The 21,218-nt window shown below is 39.8% G+C and overlaps 1 protein-coding gene across 1 annotated transcript in view; it reads left to right on the forward strand.

Moving 5' to 3' along the window:
• The window catches only part of Ireb2 (iron-responsive element binding protein 2), a 46,355-nt gene that overhangs the window by 12,573 nt on the left and 12,564 nt on the right, over nt 1–21,218 (forward strand). The window contains exons 3-13 of the mRNA XM_005393448.2: nt 3,174–3,339; nt 5,001–5,138; nt 5,912–6,130; nt 8,781–8,850; nt 9,561–9,744; nt 10,989–11,128; nt 13,300–13,471; nt 15,983–16,080; nt 18,390–18,506; nt 19,823–19,982; nt 20,849–20,984. Coding sequence (XP_005393505.1) covers nt 3,174–3,339; nt 5,001–5,138; nt 5,912–6,130; nt 8,781–8,850; nt 9,561–9,744; nt 10,989–11,128; nt 13,300–13,471; nt 15,983–16,080; nt 18,390–18,506; nt 19,823–19,982; nt 20,849–20,984 — 1,600 coding nt within the window. The remainder of the gene's footprint in view (nt 1–3,173; nt 3,340–5,000; nt 5,139–5,911; nt 6,131–8,780; nt 8,851–9,560; nt 9,745–10,988; nt 11,129–13,299; nt 13,472–15,982; nt 16,081–18,389; nt 18,507–19,822; nt 19,983–20,848; nt 20,985–21,218) is intronic.

Genomic DNA, 21,218 nt, shown 5'->3' on the forward strand with positions numbered 1-21,218 from the left:
CAGCAAGAACAAAAGAGCAAGCCTCTTTCCCTCCCTAATATTGTATGCAGGCTCCCCGCCCCAGTGTGTCACTCACACCCATAATCCCAGTGTGAACCGTGGATCAATCAGAAACTCTAGAAGCCCATCCTATGACTGCATGAGGCTTTGCGGGGACATCTAGACAAACCATAACACATGTTGTGGTAAAAAAATACAGGAATGCTGAGTGCTACCCATTGGAAAGGCAGGATCATAAGCCATTACAGTTGTCCTCATCTTTATTCCCTGGATGTGGTACCTTGTGACTGCCTTCCCTAAAGTAAAGATGACCATGAAAGGGAAATGTTTTGAATAGATACAGGACATCAAGGCGTCCATGATAACACAACTGAAGATACTCAGGAAAGAGGACTTGAGAGCTGCTTCAGAAAGTGGCTAGAATGATGAGTTCCATGTGTTGGAAGTGGAGAGGATTTTGAGGACGATTAATGGCAATGTATCTTTTACTGTTTGGGGGACAGGGCCGTGCCTTCACCGTATTTTTTGATCACATCTCATTTCTCTGCTTGTCTCAAAAGTGTATTTTCACCTTTGTTTCAGATGGTATTCAGATGGGGTCCACAGACAGCATTTGTTTGTTTTTGCCCTCAGGGTTTATTCAGTCTGTGATAGTCTTTCTCTCTTCCCCATTTCCATACTGTTTTCTTTAGAAGAAACTTTTCCTGCAGGCTTTAACTCATTTTTCCTCTGTTCAGCTTTGGGCCTCGCTCAAGCTAGCCAATGCTGTGCTACAGAGCTCCATCCCCTCCCTGTGCCACATTGCAGATCTGAGAGATTGCTACTTTGTAATTTCACTTCACTTTCTACTGTATCCCACACTTCTCGTCAGCAGATCCTTAGGTTCAAGTCATGGATAATCTTTGTTGAATTCCAGTCCCTATCTGCCCATCACCTAATGAGTATAGCACCCACGTGGTCCAGACCTCATTTCTTTAGGTATTACACATTGGTGCTTCTAGTTACATCCTATGCTCTGCATTTATTAGCAGTGATTCTTAATAAAGGACTTTCTCTTAGCTATTGGTAGCTTGGAATCAGGGGAGACTAGGTGGATAGTTGCTTTTTTGCCCCTTTTGATAGGTTTTGGAATAATGAGTTGATGCCCTGGCAGCTTCACTGGTGATAGACCAAGAGTATTTCTTAGAGTCATTGTGAATCAAGGGCTGTAGGTAATATCTGAGGCATTTCAGGGAATTGTAGGCTTTGTTCATGCTGATGCTCACATTGATCCATTAGAAGACTAGTGTCCCCACTAGTCTTTGGTAAACTCTGGTTTTGACAGATGTTCCAGGCTCATTTTATACAAACGATCATTTCTCTAAGGAACTGTTTTTGTTTTTGTTTTAACTTGACAAGTAGTTTTTAAAAACAACAGGCTGAGGTGCTAGTAGTTGTTTACTGTTGTGTTGTCTTTGTTCTAGAAATTTTCTGTGGACAGAAGTAGGAAAACGTGTTTTAGGAAGTATTTAGTGTTTTTTAGTCCTAGGCATACATTGTACCACAGAGTTAAGGCCTGCAGCCCAAATCTGTTTGTTAATTTAACTACTCTGTTTTTGTGCTTGTGTATCACCACTCCTTTAAAGAGTTGGTTCTCAGTGTAGTAACAAAAGTACTTATTTGCTGCCTTTTTCCTTCCTTCTTTCGTCCTTCTTTGTTTCCCTTCCAGCCCACCCAAGGGCTAAATGTAGTTTCTTTGTGTACTGGGGAGTACATTCAAAATGTACTAATTTCTTCAGTTTATGCTTACAGTGTTGCTTTTGGGAGGAAGGATTATATATTTAACATATATGTTTTTAAAATACAGATTGAGTATCCCCTTGCTTCAAACACATGGGACCAAAAGTGTTTCACATTATGTATTCATACATATTTTACCCCCCTAAAAGGTAGGAAAGGTACTATAGACTCTAAACAGTGTTTTGTACTACTTTTTCTCTTGATGATATGTTCTGGAGGTTACTCCTTACTACTTAGCACAATTTGTTCCTTAGAACAGCTGTGTAGTAATCCATTGTATCCATTGCCATAATTTATCCAGTCAGTCTACTAATTCAGTCTTCCCTTTGATCCTAAAGAAACACTGGTATAGGCAAATCTGATGTAGTTAGTATGCTTGAAAATGTTGAAATTTCTTTCTGTATTATATGCTTAAAATTGGTAAACAGGAGTGAAAATTTTCGTGAAATGGATTTTACTCACCTAAGCATCCTGATTTACTTTTTTTTTTTTTTTTTTGAAGGAGGTTTGTTTTTGTTTTTTTGAGACAGGGTCTCACTGTATAGTTCAGGCTGCCCCTGAACTCACTATGTAGCCCAAACTGGCCTCGAACTTGGGGCAAGCCTCCTCCCTCAGCCACCTGAGTGCTGGGATTACGTGCATGTACCACCATGCCTGTCCCTGATTTACTTTTAAACTTGAATCCCTTAAAAAATTTTTTTATGGGGCTGGGGATTTAGCTCAGCAGCACAACACCTGCCTGGCAAGCGCAAGGTCGTGAGTTTCGATTCCCGGTACCGGGAAAAAAAAAATTATTTAGGTTTGTCTTCTTGTCTGGGGGGTTTTGTTTGTTTGGTTTTGTTTGTTTGTTTGTTTGTAGTACTGGGGATTAAACTCAGGGCCTTAACATTGAGCTACATCCTCAGCCCAGGCTGGGTTCAAACTTTATTAGCCTCCTGCCTCAGTCTCCAAGAGGGTTGGGATTATAGGCGTGTGCCACACCTAGTTCAAATTTGAACCATATTTGTTGGAACTGTTTTAAATTTATTACAAACTTTTAGACAATTTTGTTTTGACATAATGGGATACTCCATTATTATATATAATCTGTATTGTATGCTTTCCAGTTTCTCTGTCTTCCTGCAGTGTGAAGTATTTATCTGTCATGGCTGCAGTTTCATATGCCCAAATCATTGCAGTTCTTGTGTGAGTTTTTAATCTCTGGTTTCTTATGCCCTGGGGCATATGTACAGAAAAGTCAAAGTTTATAGGAGTGGCATTACACACTGAGTTTGTAGACTTACAGGGAAATTTTTAAATTGAAAAAACTGCATATCTGCTTTTTGCTGTTGAAATTTTCACAGTGTATGGGTGTGACTGTCCTCTCCTTCATAGCCATCTTTCCTCTTCGCCAGATATTCTGCCTTACTCAGTACGGGTCCTGCTGGAAGCCGCTGTACGCAAGTGTGATGGCTTCTTCGTGAAGAAGGAAGATGTTATGAACATTTTAGACTGGAAAACCAAACAGAGCAATGTGGAAGTGCCCCTTTTCCCTGCCCGAGTTCTTCTTCAAGATTTTACGTGAGTGACGGGTTTCTATTTTATAAGTGAATTTTCAGTGTGTTTGTTTAAAAATTTGGGCTCCCTCATGGATAGATCTGTTTTCTTTTTAAATTTGAAGGTTAGTTTATAAATTTTTTAAAATTAGCATTTCCAAACAGAAGCAATCTGATAAAATTAGGCACTTGATTCTTATGCCATATGTTGAAAACAGCTTTTCCTTATGTCTGTTTGTCATCTCTGTACAGCTACTAGTTTTCTCAAACTTAACTTACCAAACCTTGATTTCTTCATTGCCCACAGCATACAGTGTACTTCTTTCCAACTTTTCTCTGTCATAGTAAATAAATGTCACCATGAAGTCCCATTTATTTAGGCCAAAAATCTAGGAATTAGCCTCAATTCTTCTCTCTACCTAATGTTGTATTAGCAGTCTGTCAACAGATTCTGCCAGTGCTGCCCTGAAATGTATCCTGTGTCTACATACTCCTTTCATCTGCACGACTGTCACCTGGCTCTGGCACCATGTTCTCTCAGCCTGGACTACAGTATTTCTGTCTCTCAGCTGGCATCCTTACATCCACACTTACAGTCTGCAGTCTGCTCTTGATATCAGATGGAATGACTTGGTTATAAAGTGTTTATCAGGTCACCTCATTCCTCCACACGCCATGTGTCTTAATCCAGAGTCTCTTACCACCCAAGAAATCTTCTCTGATGAACATCCAAGGGTTATTTATTTGAATATTGACCCTGAGCTGAGTTTGGGAAGAGGCCGAGGAGTTGGTCAGAAGATCCCCTTCACCCACTACCCAAACTGGGTCTGTGTGCCACTTCACTGTTTATGCTGGTATTATAATACCATACCATGCTCTGATTTATCTTACCAATTTCTTTTTGGCTTTTTGAGACAAAGTCTCAGTATGTAGCCCAGGCTGGCCTCAAATTTGAGGTGGTTCTCCTGTCTCAGCCTATCTCCTGTGGTAGGATCACAGGCCAGTGCCACCATCTGGCTCCTACCAATTTCTTGAGAGCCAGAACTATGTCCTGTTGATCTCATACCATTGATGTCTGGCTTATAGAAGGCCTTGGTGGATGCTTGTTGAATAGTTTTCTGGATATATAGATGCATGAACGTGTGGTGGCAGAAGCTAATAAAGCACTGGGGGAAAGTAGTTGGAGCTGAGGAAAAGGGAGGAGCTATCAAAAAACGGAAGACAGGAGAAAATGCCACAGGATGTTTCCTTGATATTCACTTAGGCCTTCAAACATCACCTCTTTCGTTTCTTCTGGCCCATCCATCCCAAGCACTGGAGTTCTTGTATATTTCATGTTGATTCTCATTGAACTGGTTTACATCTAACTTTTCATAGTAAGGACATCAAAAATGAATACAAGCTACTGGTACCGGAGAAAAACCAAAAAAAAATAAAATAAAATAAAAAATGAATACAAGCTAAAAAGAGATACTTTTAAAAAATAAAAATGAGTAATGAATAAATAATGTTTGGTTTTTTTTGGTTGTTTTTTTTTTTCTTTTTGTGCTTCTGGGGACTGAGTCTAGCCTCTCACACATGCTAGGCAAGTACTGTACCACTGAGCTGATTCGCTAGCACTGTGTTAATTATTTATTAGCATTTATAAAGGCAATCAAAATTGTAATTTTACTGTTCTGTTTGTAGTGGAATACCGGCCATGGTGGACTTTGCTGCTATGAGGGAAGCAGTGAAAACACTTGGAGGTGATCCTGAGAAAGTCCACCCTGCCTGTCCAACAGACCTCACCGTTGACCACTCCCTACAAATTGACTTCAGCAAATGGTACATGAATGCAGATGCTTAACCAAAAGGGCAGAGGTAGCAGCCGCGGAGCCAAGATGCTCTGGAGCCAGAGTAGGGTGTGTTGCTTGCGGCTCACCGGTAGGCACACCTGGTGGGACTGTTTGTGTACTCAATCCAGCTCTAAAGGCACTTTTGGGTCTGCATATTTTTGCTGCCATTTTTGGTGGAAATACATAAGGCTAATACCTGCTTTTTGGGTTCAGTATCTGAATTATGTCTCAGAGAGAATCTAAAGGTTTGTCTTCTAATTGGTGGTTGAAAACACCAATGTCACTACAGCTCCTTTTTCCTTCCACTTATGTTTATAAGATCTCTCTGACCAAGACAGAGCTGAGAATACCTGTTTTGTTGTGGTACATCAGTCTTCATGTTCTCTGGAACAGCAGAATAATATTGCAACTTACTACAGCCTGTGAGAGATTTAACTCTATACTAAAACTATTGGCTTTGTGCCAAATTGTTAAGTGAAAAAAGTTATATTTGTACTTGCTAAAAGTTATTTAAATTGGCATTTTGTGAAAATGATTGTCTTGGGCACCTGAAATTATGTTTTTATAAATTCCATAAATGTGAATTACTTGTATCTTTTTGGGTTTTGTGGGTTTTTTTTTTTGTCTTCTAAAATTTGCTTTTGAGAGCTGAGTTACCTGATTCATATTAGCTTTCAAATACTACTTCCAGATAGTATTGCAGTGTGCATTTTTTGAAGAGCTAAGTTTCTGTCTCTGGTTTGTTTCCTTTTGGGACAATAGTGCGATACAGAATGCACCGAACCCTGGAGGTGGTGAGTTGCCGAAGCCCGGAAAGCTATCTCCCCTCAGAGCACAGCCTAAGAAGCTGCCCTGCAGAGGCCAAGCTGCCTGCCGAGGATCCTGCGACTCTGCAGAGCCAGGCCGCAACTCAGGAACGTTTGCTGCTCAGATTGAGAACACCCCCGTCCTGTGTCCTTTTCATTTGCAACCAGTGCCTGAGTATGAGATGATTTCTGTTAATATTTACTGCTGCCAGGTTTCTTTTCAGTGAGGAAAATCACACTCACTCACCCAGTGCCTTCTGTGTTGCCTTCACATGTATGTCTTCCATTGCATTCTCATTGGTTCTGGGGATTGAACCTTGGGCCTTGCATATGCTGGGCATGCATCCTACCACTGAGCTGTGTCCCTAGCCTCATATTTTTGTATTTATGACTAGTGTGGGCAGGAAAAGGGATTCAGCCAGATATGGTGGTACACACCTGTAATCCTGGTTACTCGGGAAGCCAAGGCAGGACAACTTTAAGTTCAATGCCAGCTTGAGCAATTTAGCAGGATCCTGTCTTAAAACAAAAATAAAAAAGGCTGAGGGTATAGCTCAGTGCAAGGCCCTGGGTTCAGTTTCCAGTACTGCAAAAATAAGTAGGGTCATGTCTTAAGTTGAATTTTTTGTTTTAATGACTTTATGTAAGTACACTGATAAGTAGTCATTCATATTTTTTTGTGAATTCTGTGTGTTTAGCTTTTCTGTCCCTATTAGAGGTTTTTTTTCTCATATTGCATTAAGAGCTCTGTGTTAAGGGTATGATTGTTAACATATGTGTTACAAGCCTTTGAGCTCTTTGAAATAAATAATTTCCTTCATGGTACCATGGAAAGTAGGAAACATGTCTAGAAAAGAATCCAGTTCTTGAGATTCACTTAGATTTCCTAATAGGTAATCTTTCAAAACAAGAAAAAGAGTTCTGCAGCTTGAGTTTCTGTGTTCTATAAAGTTTCCATTGTTTATCTCATTATAAATTATCAAATTTTTTAATTTAAGAAATTACACTTTCAGTTGTAAAAAATTAACACATTTAAGATTTAAAGTAGCTAAGAAATATATCCACAGATAGGTATGCTGAGTGTCAAATACATAATCATTTGTCCCCCAACTGGATCTTTAAAATTCTGTTTCATTTTAGGCTCTGTATCTTTATAAAGCTTCAAGTTGTAGTGGTCTCATGTGCTTTTCTAAGGATTCATTGTGATCAGCAAGTCCTTTGTCATGAAATGATAATGCTTCTATATCATCACTATTCCTGCTTCCTTTTTGCTCTGGTTGTTAAGTTCATGTTGACTTTTGAGATGGATGTCACTTATGTGGAAATTAATTTCTTGAAAAGGAAGACTTACTAATTCCAAGCCACTTACTTCTTTTCAGTTACGATGTACTTATTGATAGATTTTTTTACTTATAAAAATATAATTAACAATGCCTTCAATTTTGACTCTAAATTATAAAGTATAGTCCCTGTTGTGTGAACATAGTAACTCTTTATATTCTTTGCTGCATTAATGATAGGTTCAAACAATACGTTGAAGGGTAAACAGTTGAGAGCTTAACATTTGGCACTGGACATCAAAGGTGGAAGTGAGACTCTATGCTGATGAATGTGTGTGTGGCACTTTAATGTCCGTAAGTGCTATGTACCTGTGAGATTGGGGCAGCTTTGGAAAGCTGTGTTCCCTGAGGCCAGGAGAAAAATCCCACTAAGATTTTTTTTTTTTGAGACAGGGTCTTACTATGTAGTTCAGACTGGCCTTGAACTCACTATGTAGCTTAGGCTGGCCTCAATCTCTCAGCAGTCCTGCCTCTGGAGTGCTGGGATTACAGGTGTTCACTAACGTGCCCAGCTTCCCACTAAGATTTATTGTGGCTTCAAATGATCTCTCAGCCATAAATTATTGAAATACTCTTTGTTTAAAAAAAAGTTGACAAAATAGTTGTTTATATGGACCCCAGAGGACAAATGTAATTTAAGTTATATAAACATCCCTGTCAGCACCGACTGGAAGTTGAAATAAATCACTTAAGGAATTTAAAGTAGGCTAGGCATGGTGGTGCGCACACTTGTAATCTCTGCGAAGCTGAGGCTGTGTGAGTTCAAGGCCAGCCTCAGCTGCAAAATGAGTTTGAGGCCAGTCTGAACTTACACTCAGAAAACCCTCCCAAAAGAATTTAAATAGTTTTTTAAAATATCCATTTGATAAGAGTTCATAAAAATGGCACTATATTTCCTGCTTAATATGTATTTATAATCTATGTAAATTTAGTTGTTATCATAACATAAAATAGAAACTTCCCTTTTGTGTGAGGTGAATAAAAAAGTTTGGGCTAAAGGTTTTTCTTAAACTGTAAAATGATGTTCAGGCAGTATTATTGCCACACAGTGATAATCAACTTTCACTTCAGCTGACACAGAGTGGCAGTGGTTAAGAACATAACATGCGTATTATTCTATAAGCTCCCATCCCATTTCTGTGCAGTGGAAGAACCCAACAAAGCTGCTATCACCATACTTTTACAGTGTTAGTCAAGTCTCATGGTCATGCATTTTAAGTACAGTTTAGGACACTGGTGTGGGTATTGCTTTGTTCTGCCTGGTAAAATAATAACTTCTTCCTATGGCTATCTAGTATGTAACATAAAGCAAAACTTCCCTGCTGAAAAAGAAAATACCTCTGGAAAATCTAGTAAGTGGTTTTTCTAAGGATTTATATTAACTGTTTATGGATGCATAAGAGTTAAGACTGGGAAGAAACAAGGCATCATATACATGCAGCATATTACAATAGTAATAATGCCAGGGTTTTTTCTTCCTCATAGACCTGAAACAGTGTTAAAAAATCAAGAAGTGGAATTTGGCAGAAATCGAGAGAGGCTTCAGTTTTTCAAGGTATAAATGATTTGGGGAAATTTTTGTACTGGCATTTATACAATACTGATAGGTATAATTTTTATAGCTAGCCTAGTGGTGGTGTCCCCCCCACACCTCCCAAGATTGAACCCCAGACTTCTTACATGTTAGGCAAGCACTCTAACACTGAGCTGCATCCCCAGCACTTTTTATTTTAAGATGGGCTTACCAAAGTACACCAGGTTGGCCTGTATTTGCAGCCCTCCTGCCTCAGTTTCCCAAGTAGCTGGGATTACATGTTTGTACCATTATCCACTGCTAGATTAGGGATTTTTAAAGGCTTCATGGTAGTAGAACCCTGTCATTTTTTCTCATACAATCAGGTTCCAAAATCTTATTGGAAATGAGCCTATAGAAACGATAAACACAGTGGTCCCATTCAAGTGAGTTGAACAGGGCCTTGTGCATAGGCCTCCTCCCTTCTCCCTGATAGTCTTGGCAGCACCACCTGGTACTGCCATTTATCTGGATTGTTAGGGTATTATTCTTTGACCTAACTTAATTTACTTTTAATAATCTATAAAATGAATATGTGAGTTCTGCATCTGCATATTTTTTCTAGCATATAATGTAAACTTTGAATTGACCATGTTAACATATTTTTAGTGTCTATATTGATTTGTCTTTATTATGAATTGAGAGTCAAAATGTACTAATACTTGGATTTCTTAAATCTAAACAAAACATAGTGGAGTTCAAGAGTCTTTAATAACGTGGCTGTGGTCCCTCCGGGAACGGGAACGGCTCATCAGGTGAACTTGGAGTATCTGTCCCGAGTGGTCTGTGCAGAGAAGGACCTCCTCTTCCCAGACAGTGTGGTTGGCACAGACTCTCACATAACCATGGTGAATGGTTTAGGAATTCTTGGATGGGGTAAGTGGCAGAGGGATAGGATTTCTTTCTGTGAAGCGATGTTAGGAGCTTTATCAAAGAACAAGTTGGTCTTGACAGTCTCTCTGAGGCTTTATTTTTTCATGAGACCTGCAGCAGCTTTGCTGCCTTAGGAATCCAGTTCCTCTGGGATTCCTTTGTTTTATTCCAAGCCTTTTCAGCCTGCTACCGCCTCAGCTATTCACCCCCACCCACCCTACAGATGGGGTAGATTTCAAAACATCCAGGATAGGCTCTGCTCTTCAGTCCTTTGCAGCTTTGGTAACATCCCTGTTACCTGGTGAAATATAGATGCTCTTCCTTCCTACTTCTACAGTAAAGCTCAGTTGTTTCCTGAAAGCCTTCACTTCTCTCACTGAGTTGATTATACCACCGTATTTCTTTGTGGTTTTTTGGTTTGTGTTTTTTTTTTTTTTTCATTAGACTGAGCTTTTGTTTGTGTTTTGGGGTGCATGAGAGATTTAACTCAGGCCGTTCACACTGGGCTGTATTCCCAGCCCTTTTTCTTTTTGTATTTTGAGATAGGGTCTTGCTAACTTGCCAAAGCTGGGCTCAAACTTGCAATCCTGTGCCTCAGCTTCCTAGCGTGCTGGGATTACAGGTGTGCGCCACTATGCCCAGCTATACTGAGCTTCTTAAGGTTGACAGAGACTGAGTTGAACTCATATCTGTGTCTTGAGTGTAGTACAATGCCTAACATACTGAACATTTATGTATTTATATTAAATATAAATATTATAGCCTGGCATGATGAGGCAGGAGGATGACTGCATTCAAGGCCAGCCTGGCTACATAGTTTAAGGCTTGTCTGAACTATATAGTGAGATCTTGTCTCAAAAAATAGCAAACAAAAATTATACTTATATATTAAATATAATATAAAGGTAAAAATATCAGTGTTTTCAGCCATGCGGGTGGAGTCATTATTTTGAGTGAGTTTGGCAGTAAGGTCTACAGGAATGGCAACAAAGCAACTGTTTATGAGATACTGTGCAAGTCAGGCTCACAGAACAACTGGAGAATAAGATATTACAGAGCTGATGGGCAAGTGGTGTACACGTAGCCCCAGCACTCAAGAGGCTGAGGTAGGATTGCCTGGGCTACATAGTGAGTTCAAAGTCAGTCTGAACTACGTAGTGAGACCCTGTCTAAAAAAGCAAAAAGTTACAAGGCTAACTTATGTTACCTTTAACTGTACTCTGCTAATATCTCTGTTCTTATTCCAGGAGTTGGAGGCATTGAGACAGAAGCAGTTATGCTGGGTCTGCCAGTTTCTCTTACTTTACCAGAGGTGGTTGGGTGTGAATTAACAGGGTCATCCAACCCTCTTGCTACGTCTATAGATGTTGTTCTTGGCATCACAAAGGTGCGTTGGAGTTACCACTGTCTGATTTAGTAGTAAACATCATTTTTGCGTAAGTAGAGTAGGATTGTGGTTCATCCCTCCCTCCTTAGGGCTCATGGTATTAGCCACATCATCATAGTTCGTGTCAGAGGAATAACAACAAACAACGTTTAGTTTGTAAATACGGAAAAAACTCACTTATTCCTTATTACAAGTCCCTAAAATTGTTACTCTAATTTTTTTATTTTTGTTTGTGTGGAGACACTGGTGGTTGAATCGAAGGGCTATACCCATTTTTTAAGTTTGTATTTTGAGGTAAGTCTTGCTAAATTGCCTAGGCTGGGCTTGAACTTGGAGTCCTCCTGGCTCAGCCTCCCAGAGTGCTAGGATTATAGCTGTGCATGACCATGTCCTGGCTCTTATTTTAATTCTGAAAAAATTGTAACACTTGAGCTTTAATTCCAAAGGGTCCTAGGACTAAATGGCTTAGTGGTAGAACAGGGTTTCTGAAGCAGGCAATGAAGATACTATGCCTGTGCTCTTAACTGTTACATACTACTGCTTCAGTAAATACCTGCTCACTACATGAACTTTAGCAAGTCTCTTTACTTCTCCTTTAGTGTTTAATTATTTGCCCTTTAGGAACTATTATTCTACTAAGTAATTACTTCAAAATACGAACTCTAAGGCTGGATGTAGTGGTGCCTGCCTGTAATATCAGCACTCAACCCTGAGACAGGAGGATTGCCTCAAGTTCGAAGTCAGCCTGAATTATGTAACAAGGTCTTACCTCAAAAAAAAGATTTTAGAAATGTGACAGTGTCAAATTTCTGTTGGCTGCTTTCACATTCCTTGGATTAAGTCCTATTTTTTTATATGCTTGCATCTGGAAAATACTACATGTATAATTGCACTTTGGACCCCAGTGTCTTGGCATCTTGGTTAAATTACTGGTCTGAAAGTTTTTAGGGTACTCCAAAGGGAAGGAAAATGTTAATGCCTCATTCTCTGCAGTTAGTATTGGTTCTTCTTCCCTATTTAGAGAATAATTTGGCCACTTAGGGAAATGATTGATTCAGTGGATCGTACCAAAGATCAAGTAAGTTGAGAATTGCAGCATTATTCCTAAAGGAAGAGGAATATCCTGTTTTGATTTTAGAGAAATCAATTCTTCAGGCATCCTGAAAATTAATGCTGCTTTTTTTAGACCTTTCTGGCTGTTTTTTTTTTTCCTTAGCAGTAATACTATGTGTGTGTGTTTTGACATTTTAGCTTGTTAGAAACATTTAGCCTATTATGTTATATTTACACTTTCGAATTTTTTTTGAGGCTCTGATCTGTTCATTATCTTTATAGGATTAATCACATACTGTTTTCCCAAATACATTTTGTGGTACCTTAATAATTTGATGAAGGCAGCATTTGGCTTAGTATGTCTAATCTGTGTTTCTCTTATCCTCAGAAGTGTTAATAAATGTCTTTAAAGTTTTGAGTTTCCACAGCTATTGAGAGACAGAGTGAGAGCATGCAAGCTTGGGTTAAGAGCACCTTTACAGTGTTAGGAGTTAACATTATTCATAGGTTGAGGGCTAGGTCACTCGTAGCCTTATCCTGGGCACTCTTTTCAGGCCCATCTGAAACCACTTCACAATTCAGGAAAGAGGAGTAGTTGTGGTACTTAATGGGCAGTAAATAAGAAGAACGATTTTAGAAAGAAGTGTGAAACAACATGCTAAATCCTGCCAAAATGGAATTTATATATAAGTAATGATGCTGTAAGTATTTGAGTTAGTAGCTGTGATTTGAAGAGTTGTTATACCCAACGCATAGTTTTAACTTACATAGTCTCATCAGTGTATTAGTATTGCATATCATTAAATCCAAGAGACCACGGCTAGTTGGAAGCACTGTTTCATGTGCTGCTAAAAAAGAGAAAGGGCTCCCAGCTAAACAGACTGTACTCAAAGATCCCCTGGTTCCAGAGGCAGTAACATGGAACAGCAGCCATCTGGAGCTTTGGGCCCTTTCTTACCTTACTGAACAATGACATTGTTTCCCATGAACCATGAAGTCCTCCGCTCCCTCGATGTCACTAGTATTGGTTGGAAATTGGGTTTTATAGTTTTCAGGAAATCCATGCTAATCTTAACCTTGCTAATTTTGTTTGTATTTCTGTGTATCCCTTCATATAGCACCTCAGGCAAGTAGGAGTGGCTGGAAAGTTTGTAGAGTTTTTTGGAAGTGGAGTTTCACAATTATCTATTGTTGATAGAACTACAATTGCAAACATGTGTCCAGAATATGGTGCTATCCTCAGCTTTTTCCCTGTTGACAATGTGACATTAAAACATTTAGAACATACAGGTAAGAGGGTGTAGGGTATAAGATCATCTGAAGAAACATGTTACATTTCTAATGTGTCTTCCTGACAATATTTTATAGTAAATTATCTCATACATGTTGTTTAATATTAATGAGATGATACCATTTTGAAAGTGTCTCTCAAACTGTAAAGAGTTTATGTCCTTGAGGGGGCTGGGGGCTTAGCTCAGCGGCACAGCGCCTGCCTGGCAAGTGCAAGGTCGTGAGTTTGATTCTCAGTACCGGAAAAAAACTAAAAAAAAAAGAGTTTATGTCCTTGAAACATAGGACCCTGTGATCCATTGACAGTGATTTAAAGGAATTATTGATGCTGTTACTAGTTTGCCTGGGTCCTTGCTGTAATGATCATGAAAATCAAAACTGAAGCAACAGTATGAATTTACAGGAAAAAGCTTTAATTAAAAAGTAAAAAAAAAAAATGAAGGGGAGCATAGCTGTAACAAAGATGGGATCAGTCCCCTATAAAGGAACTTAAAGATAGGTAAAGGCTTCAGTCTGAAGAGGTGGAGCAGACCAGCTCTTCACAGAGGTGTGGACAGTAGTTATATGGGTGCCACTGGGGCCTGCTGATTATTAACTCTGTCCTGGTGGCACAGCTCCTGAGGAACCCATTTATCTTGAAGGGCAGTACGGTCCCCAGGAGTGGTCCTTCCTGCGGGCTGTCTGTCTCTGAGGTTGTACTGTCTCTAAGGCAGCATCAGTTTAGGGCTAATCATCCTTGTTTTGCCAACTTTTCCTAAGTGATTAACATCCTGTAACCAAAGTTTTAAGGTAATAAAGGATACATAAAATGAAGGTCAAACTTCCTTTAGTTAGCTATTGGAATTCTGTAGGTTCAAATAAAGAGTTCTTAGTTTTTAGCAAAAAAAATAACTTTCAAATCCCTTTTTGCTTCAAAACATAAATCATGCTTTTAGTGACAGCTTAGGGGCCCAGGAGTGAGTTTGTCTTCTCTCCTTGTGCTAGTCTCTAAGAACTGCCTACTTGGTCTCACTTCCCCACTCCTGCTCAGGGGTCAGAGGCTCCACTGTCACAGAGTCAGCCTGGAGCACTTCACACTCCATAGCTGGAATGGAGGAACCAGACAAGAGTGTGGGAATTGGAGCTCTTGCAAGGAACAAGAAACAAAGAATGTAGTGAAAGCAGCATAGGATAACAGGTTCCACATCATTTTGTAGCCTCATTAACTAGGATCCTTGATCAGTCTTCCATTGACTGTTTAAAATACAAACTACCTGCAAACCAGAATGTGTTGATGTTTGTTTGTTTGTTTATTTATTTTGAGGGGGTGGTATGGGAGATTGAACCCCAGGTCTTTGCACTGAGCTATACCCCAGGTCTCTTTCAATTTTTTATTTTGGGACAGGGTCTCTCTGACTCACTAAACTGCCCAGCATGGGCTTGAACATTTGATCCCCCTGCATCAGCCTCTCTGAGTGTTAGGATTACAGGTGTCACTGCACCAGCTAGAATGTGTTGATGTTTCATAAGGCTGACTGTTCTTTAAAAAGTAGATCTCTGAGCAGGCGTGATGGTGCATGCTTTTAAACCCAGCACTTAGGGAGATTTAGGCAGGAAGATACGTTTGAGTCTGTCCTGAGTGACTTAGCAAGTGCCTGTCTCAAAATACTAAAAAAGAGCTGAGCATGTAGTCCATTATGAAGACCCAGTGTTCAGTGCCCAGTACAACCAAAAAAAGTCAACCTCTGTTACTCTTTGTCCTTTATTTCTGTGAACAGATCATTTGTGAGCTGCTTCTCTAATTAAAGGTATATTGGGGGCGTTTGATATTCTTCAGTTTGGGGGTACACTATCATAAACAAATTAAATAGCAAATGAGTGATGGGCATAGGAAACCCTGGGAGGAATGGGGCCCCCCCAAGAGATGGAAAACTTTCTTGCGTTTGGATTTTTTTTTTCTTTTTGGTACCAGGAATTGAACTCAGGTCCTGTGCTTGCCAGATAGGCGCTGTGCCACTGAGCTGTGTCCCCAGCCCTTGTGTTTGGATTTTGACTGGTGGAATAGTGGAGAGATAAATGGTTACAGGTGCATCTTGATTCAGATGTTAATCTGAATAGGGTATCAGTGATCTGTTACCATGTAGCAAATTATCCTAAAATTTAGTGGCTTAGAATAGCCATCATGCGATTTCAGTGAGTCACTCACACAAGGCACAGAGGGACAGCATGTTTCTGTGACATGTCTCGGGCCTGTACTACAAGGCTAGAAAGGCAGGGCCTGGAATTCTGAAGACTAGAAGTGAATGCTGACCATCACGTGGGGACACAGCTGGGGCTGTCAGCACACCCACGTGTGCCACTGTGGTATCTGAAAGCCTGGGTTTTTTCAGATGTGGTTTCTCGGGCGGAGATGGATGGGGAGAGACGGCGAGTGTAAATCTGTGTTTGTTTGTTCCTCATTGTGAGAATTTTGCACCTTTACCCTCAAGACTTCAGAATTTCTTACTAGATTTTGTTGTTCCTTCTTTTTAGGTTTTGACAAAGCCAAACTCAAGTCAGTGGAAACATACCTTAAAGCTGTGAAATTACTCAGAAATGACCAGAATTCTTCAGAACCTGAATACTCCCAGGTATATGAAAATAACCCTATTAGTAGGAGTTAGAAGTATAAACTCTGCTGACCACTTGAATTTGAATTTTAGCTCTAAGGTTTATTAACTGTAAAACTGGGGGCAATTTATTTAGCTTTTCTGTCTCAGTTTCCTTATCTCTAAAATATAATGATAATATCTACTGCACAGGACTCCTTAATTTGTTACTTTTGAGACTGGGTCTTACTGTGTAGGCCAGGCTGGCCTTGAACTCACTATGTAGCCGAGGATGGTCTCAGATTTGTGGCAGTCCTCCTGCCTCATCTCCTTGAATATTGGGATTACAGGTGTGCAGTGCCATCCTTGGCTAGAATTTGTAATTCTTAGATTAGAAATAAGTTGATAGAAATGTTCCAGGTACTCAGAAGGTGTGATTGAAAAATAAGGTATGTGTGTAAATTTTTAAAAACCACTAATCCTCCTCAGAACACTCCCCCTCACTTTGAACACATTTGTCTCTCATTTTTGCCACTTTTTTTTTTTTTTTTTGAGATGGTTTTGCTGTGCAGTTCAGGCTGCCTTTGAATTCAATATGTAACCCAGGCTGGCCTTGAATTCGTGGTGATCCTCCTGCCTCAGCCTCCTGAGTGCTGCAATTACAGGCATGCACTACCATGTCTGGCTGTGCCTTGCCACTTTCTGAAGCAGTTCTGGAAGTCCTTTCCTGAGTGTCTTTAGGTGCACGGTGATAACTGCCACAGTGTCCTGAATCCATTCAGAATGTTTACCTGTCATGGTCATTTTGACTTCGGGGAAGAGGCAGAAACCACACAGTGCCTTATCTAGTGAATATGGTGGATAAGGATGCACTGTAATGTTTTTCCAGGAGATGTTTTAGATCCATACAAGGGTATACAAGACCAAGGAAAGAACAGTAGCTGGCACTGAGTAGATATTCTTGAAGGCCTGTGTAGGGCACACAGTAGTTGAATTTGTATGACACTTTGGGCAGATTTTTTACATTTTCTTCTGATTCCTTTGACTTTCATTGACTCCAGTGCTTTGTTTACATTTTTTAAAAAGGATAAGATGGAAAGAAAAATTAAGTGGAAAAATTGGGTTGTTAGAGTAAAATGAAATAAATTTGCCTGTTTAAAAAACCATGACTGGGCCAGGGATGTAGCACCTGCCTGGCAAGTGTGAAGTCCTGAGTTAGATTTCTGGTACCCCTCAGAAAATGACCATGTTAAAGAATAAAATTAAAATTCTTCAGGTGTTTATTTCTATTTTTTTTTTTTTTTTTTTTTTGGTTTTTCTCCTGTACCGGGAACCAAACTCATGACCTTGCGCTTGCCAGGCAGGCACTTTTGCCGCTGAGCTAAATCCCCAGCCCCTCAGGTGTTTATTTCTAAAGAAACTCCTTAATCTACCCTTAGGTAGTAGATCACCTGAATTCATTACATAACAATGGGAGGAAAGTAGGATCAGTTAGAATAAACGGGGCTATTCAATAATGACGGAAGCTATGAGACAGACAAAGTTTTAAATTGGTTATACTCACATAAAATAGATGAAGGAAATAGTAAAAGTAAATAGAAAACTAGTTGAGAAGTGAGATTTTTAACAAAGCAATCATGCCTAAACCAAAGAACAAAATCCTGGTCAGCTGGAAAGAGCCTGCCAGGAAGACCTAGAGTCACAAAAGGAGCCCCTTCTCTGCTGTGTCCTGTAGCACCCTCTATTGACCAGGCTTCCTGTCCTGCAAGCTGACAAAGGAAAAATACTCACTAAGCCTTATCTCCATGATCTGAAAGCAAAGGAAGGTTTAACCTGAAGCTCAGAAGCAGTAAGTCTATAGCCAGCACAAGGTTAGTCACTGGACAACTGTTACAATGATGTTGATGTTTATGGGTAGAAAAAGCATTTAGGGAACCACCTTTTTAAAAACAGGATCTACTAAGGTACCAAGCTGGTCTCACACTTGCAGACCTCATGCCTCAGCTTCCTGAGTAGCTGGGATTATAGGCATGTGCCACCATGCATGCCTGGAACAGTTTTATATAGATTATACGGTTCGTGTTGCAGAAGTTTGGTTATATACTAATGTCTTAGTCTTGCTTGTAGTAGATTGTTTTTTGTGTGCATCATAAATTTAAATAGACTTATTTTATAGTAGTTCTAAAGTCAGAAACAAAACAAAAAAAAATTCTAGGGGAAGGTTTCGTTATTAAAATAAATAACATTTAAATAAACATAAATATACTTATTCTGCTTCCCAAAGCAATGCCTGAGTTGGAATTTGTACTTAGGATCTCAGTTGCTATTGTTTCCTTTTTCTGTTGTCATAGGTGATCCAGATTAACCTGAGTTCAATAGTTCCATCTGTCAGTGGTCCCAAGAGACCCCAGGATAGAGTTGCTGTGACAGATATGAAAAGTGATTTCCAGGCTTGCTTAAGTGAAAAGGTAACTTAGTTTATTGTCACTTCTTTGTGTCACCAGGCTTTGTGCTCTGTAGTAAAGAACCACAGGTTTATAATATTGACCTGCAACTGACCTACATCTTTTGGTTTGGTTTAGTTTTTTTGAGACAGGTCTTGCTGTGTACTTCACCTTCAGCTTGCTGGCCTTGATCTCAAGTATATAGCCATGGCTGGCATGTTGGCATGCACTACCTTGACTGGCCCACTTTTTTACTTTTTTTTTTTGTACCGAGGGCCTCACTGTAAATCTCAGGCTGGACTCGAACATGCCACAGCTGCCCTTGCTGGGACTGTAGGTGCATGCCACTGCCTCCAGCTGTTTGTGTGCTTTATATTGTGGCACACACTGGTACAATGATGTTGATGTTTGTGGGGGAAAAGGGGCCTCTCTTTTGCCTTCTGTCTGATGTGTCAGTTATTCCATGAGCTGGTTCCCAGCTCCACTGTGAAGGTCAGAGGTTGACCGTTTGTTTAAATTAAAATTTAAAAGTTCAGCATTGAGTTTTAGTCCCAGTCATATCATTTGAAGTTCTGAACAGCCACATACAGCTGTGGTTCCTGGATCAGACAGCATAGATGATAGATATGTACAACTTCATGAAAAGGGGTTGTGGAGAGCACTTTGCTGGACGTGGCAGCTTCCCAGAGCAGGGAAAACTATTGCACTGTGTAATTGTGCTCTTAGCCGTCTGGTAAAATGAAACTGCCAAACAGGTGACTCCTTTGGCTCTGGAGGTTTGTATTTTCTGTCCTAGAATCGCAGCTTAAATCTTGTCACCTTTTCTGTTGTGAGAAGTAGGATTTGGTTTTTCAGAGCTTTTTTATCATTTCTTGACTTTTATTTGGGAAATGTTAAATTTCTACAGAAGTAAAATCGTGCAGTGAGTTGACACATGCCCGTCCCACAGCTTCCACAGAGAGTGACCTGTAGTTGGTCTGGTCTCATCCTGCTGCATGCATACATGATAGTTTCCAGCAAATCTTCGGAACAGTTTTTGCCCACTCTTGAAAATCACTGTGAGCAGAAATGGATAGAGAACAACTGAGAGAAATAGGATCTAGGTTTGGATGGCTGGATTCACAGGGTGAAGAGAAGCTTTGTTTGTGGACACCACCAGACTCTTGTCATGGCTGCTCAGTCAGGCTTCAGCTGACTTAGAACTACTTAGTGTTACGGAATTGGATGTCACAAACAGGACTGTGAGTGTTACATCATCAGGCAGCTGCTGTGTTTCCTAAGTCTTTTTTTCTGTACTAATCCATAATATTTACCTTACGTTTATGTGCAAATTTTCATAGGTTGGATTTAAAGGATTCCAAATCGCAGCTGAAAAGCAAAATGATACCATCTCCATCCGTTATGAAGGACGAGACTACCAGTTGACTCATGGGTCTGTGGTCATCGCTGCGGTCATCAGTTGCACCAATAACTGTAATCCATCCGTCATGCTCGCTGCAGGTGGGCTATGGCCTGTAGCCAGGCTTTTTTGTCCTAATGTTTTTTTCTGTTATTTTCACTGTCTTTTTCTTAGGTAATACATGAGTATCCATGTCTGTGTTTGTATTAACTAGGTGAATTTTGTTTTATTACAAGATAACTTTTTGTAACTGCATCTCGCATGTCTAATAACTTTAGGTTGTATATTTCTTCTGTTAATTTAAAAGTATAGTCAATTAGCAAGTATTTTCTGGATTTCTACAAGTTTACCATCACATTGTGCTAGAGTCCACAGAGAATTGTAAAAGAGTCAAAAGATTATCAACAAGAACTATGAAGGAAATCGGTTCACCTGGACATTGGAAGAGTTCTTCTGTTGCATAAAACCGTATAGTAAATGTCCCATATCCCTTAGTTTATTATTATAGGACTTAGAAATCGTTCATCCTTTTAGTGTACCTGATGCCATATCATCAAATTATTCCTTAATAATTTACAGCATGATGGCTAGTATGTCTGATCCCTTTTTTTGCCTATTAGAGATTGAAACCCAGTGCTGTACTAATGAGCTGTTGCTAATCCTGTTTTGTTGTTGTTGTTTATAAATTTTGAGATAGGGTCTCACTAAGTTACCCAGGCTGGCCTTGAACATGCTTATCTTCCTGCCTCAGTCTCCCAAGTAGCTGAGATTACAAATATGCACTGCTATGTCCAGCTGTCACGGATTTTGATTTATTTTAAATGAAGTAAATCAGAATAAAATGGACAAAATAATGATAGTAAACTTCGGAATATGTGCCTTTGGACTCAGTCTTTCTTCCTACTCTAATATGAGAAAGGGAAAGACATACTGCTATAAAAAAGGAAATTGTTCGTTCTCTGTGCAGGTCTTTTGGCCAAGAAGGCTGTTGAAGCTGGTCTGTGCGTTAAACCTTACATAAGAACGAGTTTATCTCCAGGCAGTGGGATGGTCACTCATTACCTCAGCTCAAGTGGAGTGTTGCCATATCTTAGCAAGCTAGGGTAAGTGACAGGTACCAGTATTTGCACTGACTTTGGAGCATGGCCTTTCACATATGTAAAACAGATGAAAAGAAAAATATGCTATGATTCCACTCAGTACCTTACCGCTGCCACAGGCTCTGAGACTGCATATAAGCAGATATTTCTCTGGCAAAACTAAACAGTAGGGCTCCAACAGGCTCTTTAAATGCAGAGCATCTTGTGATCTCTAGCCTGTGGGCACTGAGGTGGCAA

Source organism: Chinchilla lanigera, unplaced genomic scaffold (genome assembly GCF_000276665.1).
Source record: "Chinchilla lanigera isolate Chin_1 unplaced genomic scaffold, ChiLan1.0 scaffold00049, whole genome shotgun sequence".
Taxonomy (NCBI): Eukaryota; Metazoa; Chordata; class Mammalia; order Rodentia; family Chinchillidae; genus Chinchilla; species Chinchilla lanigera.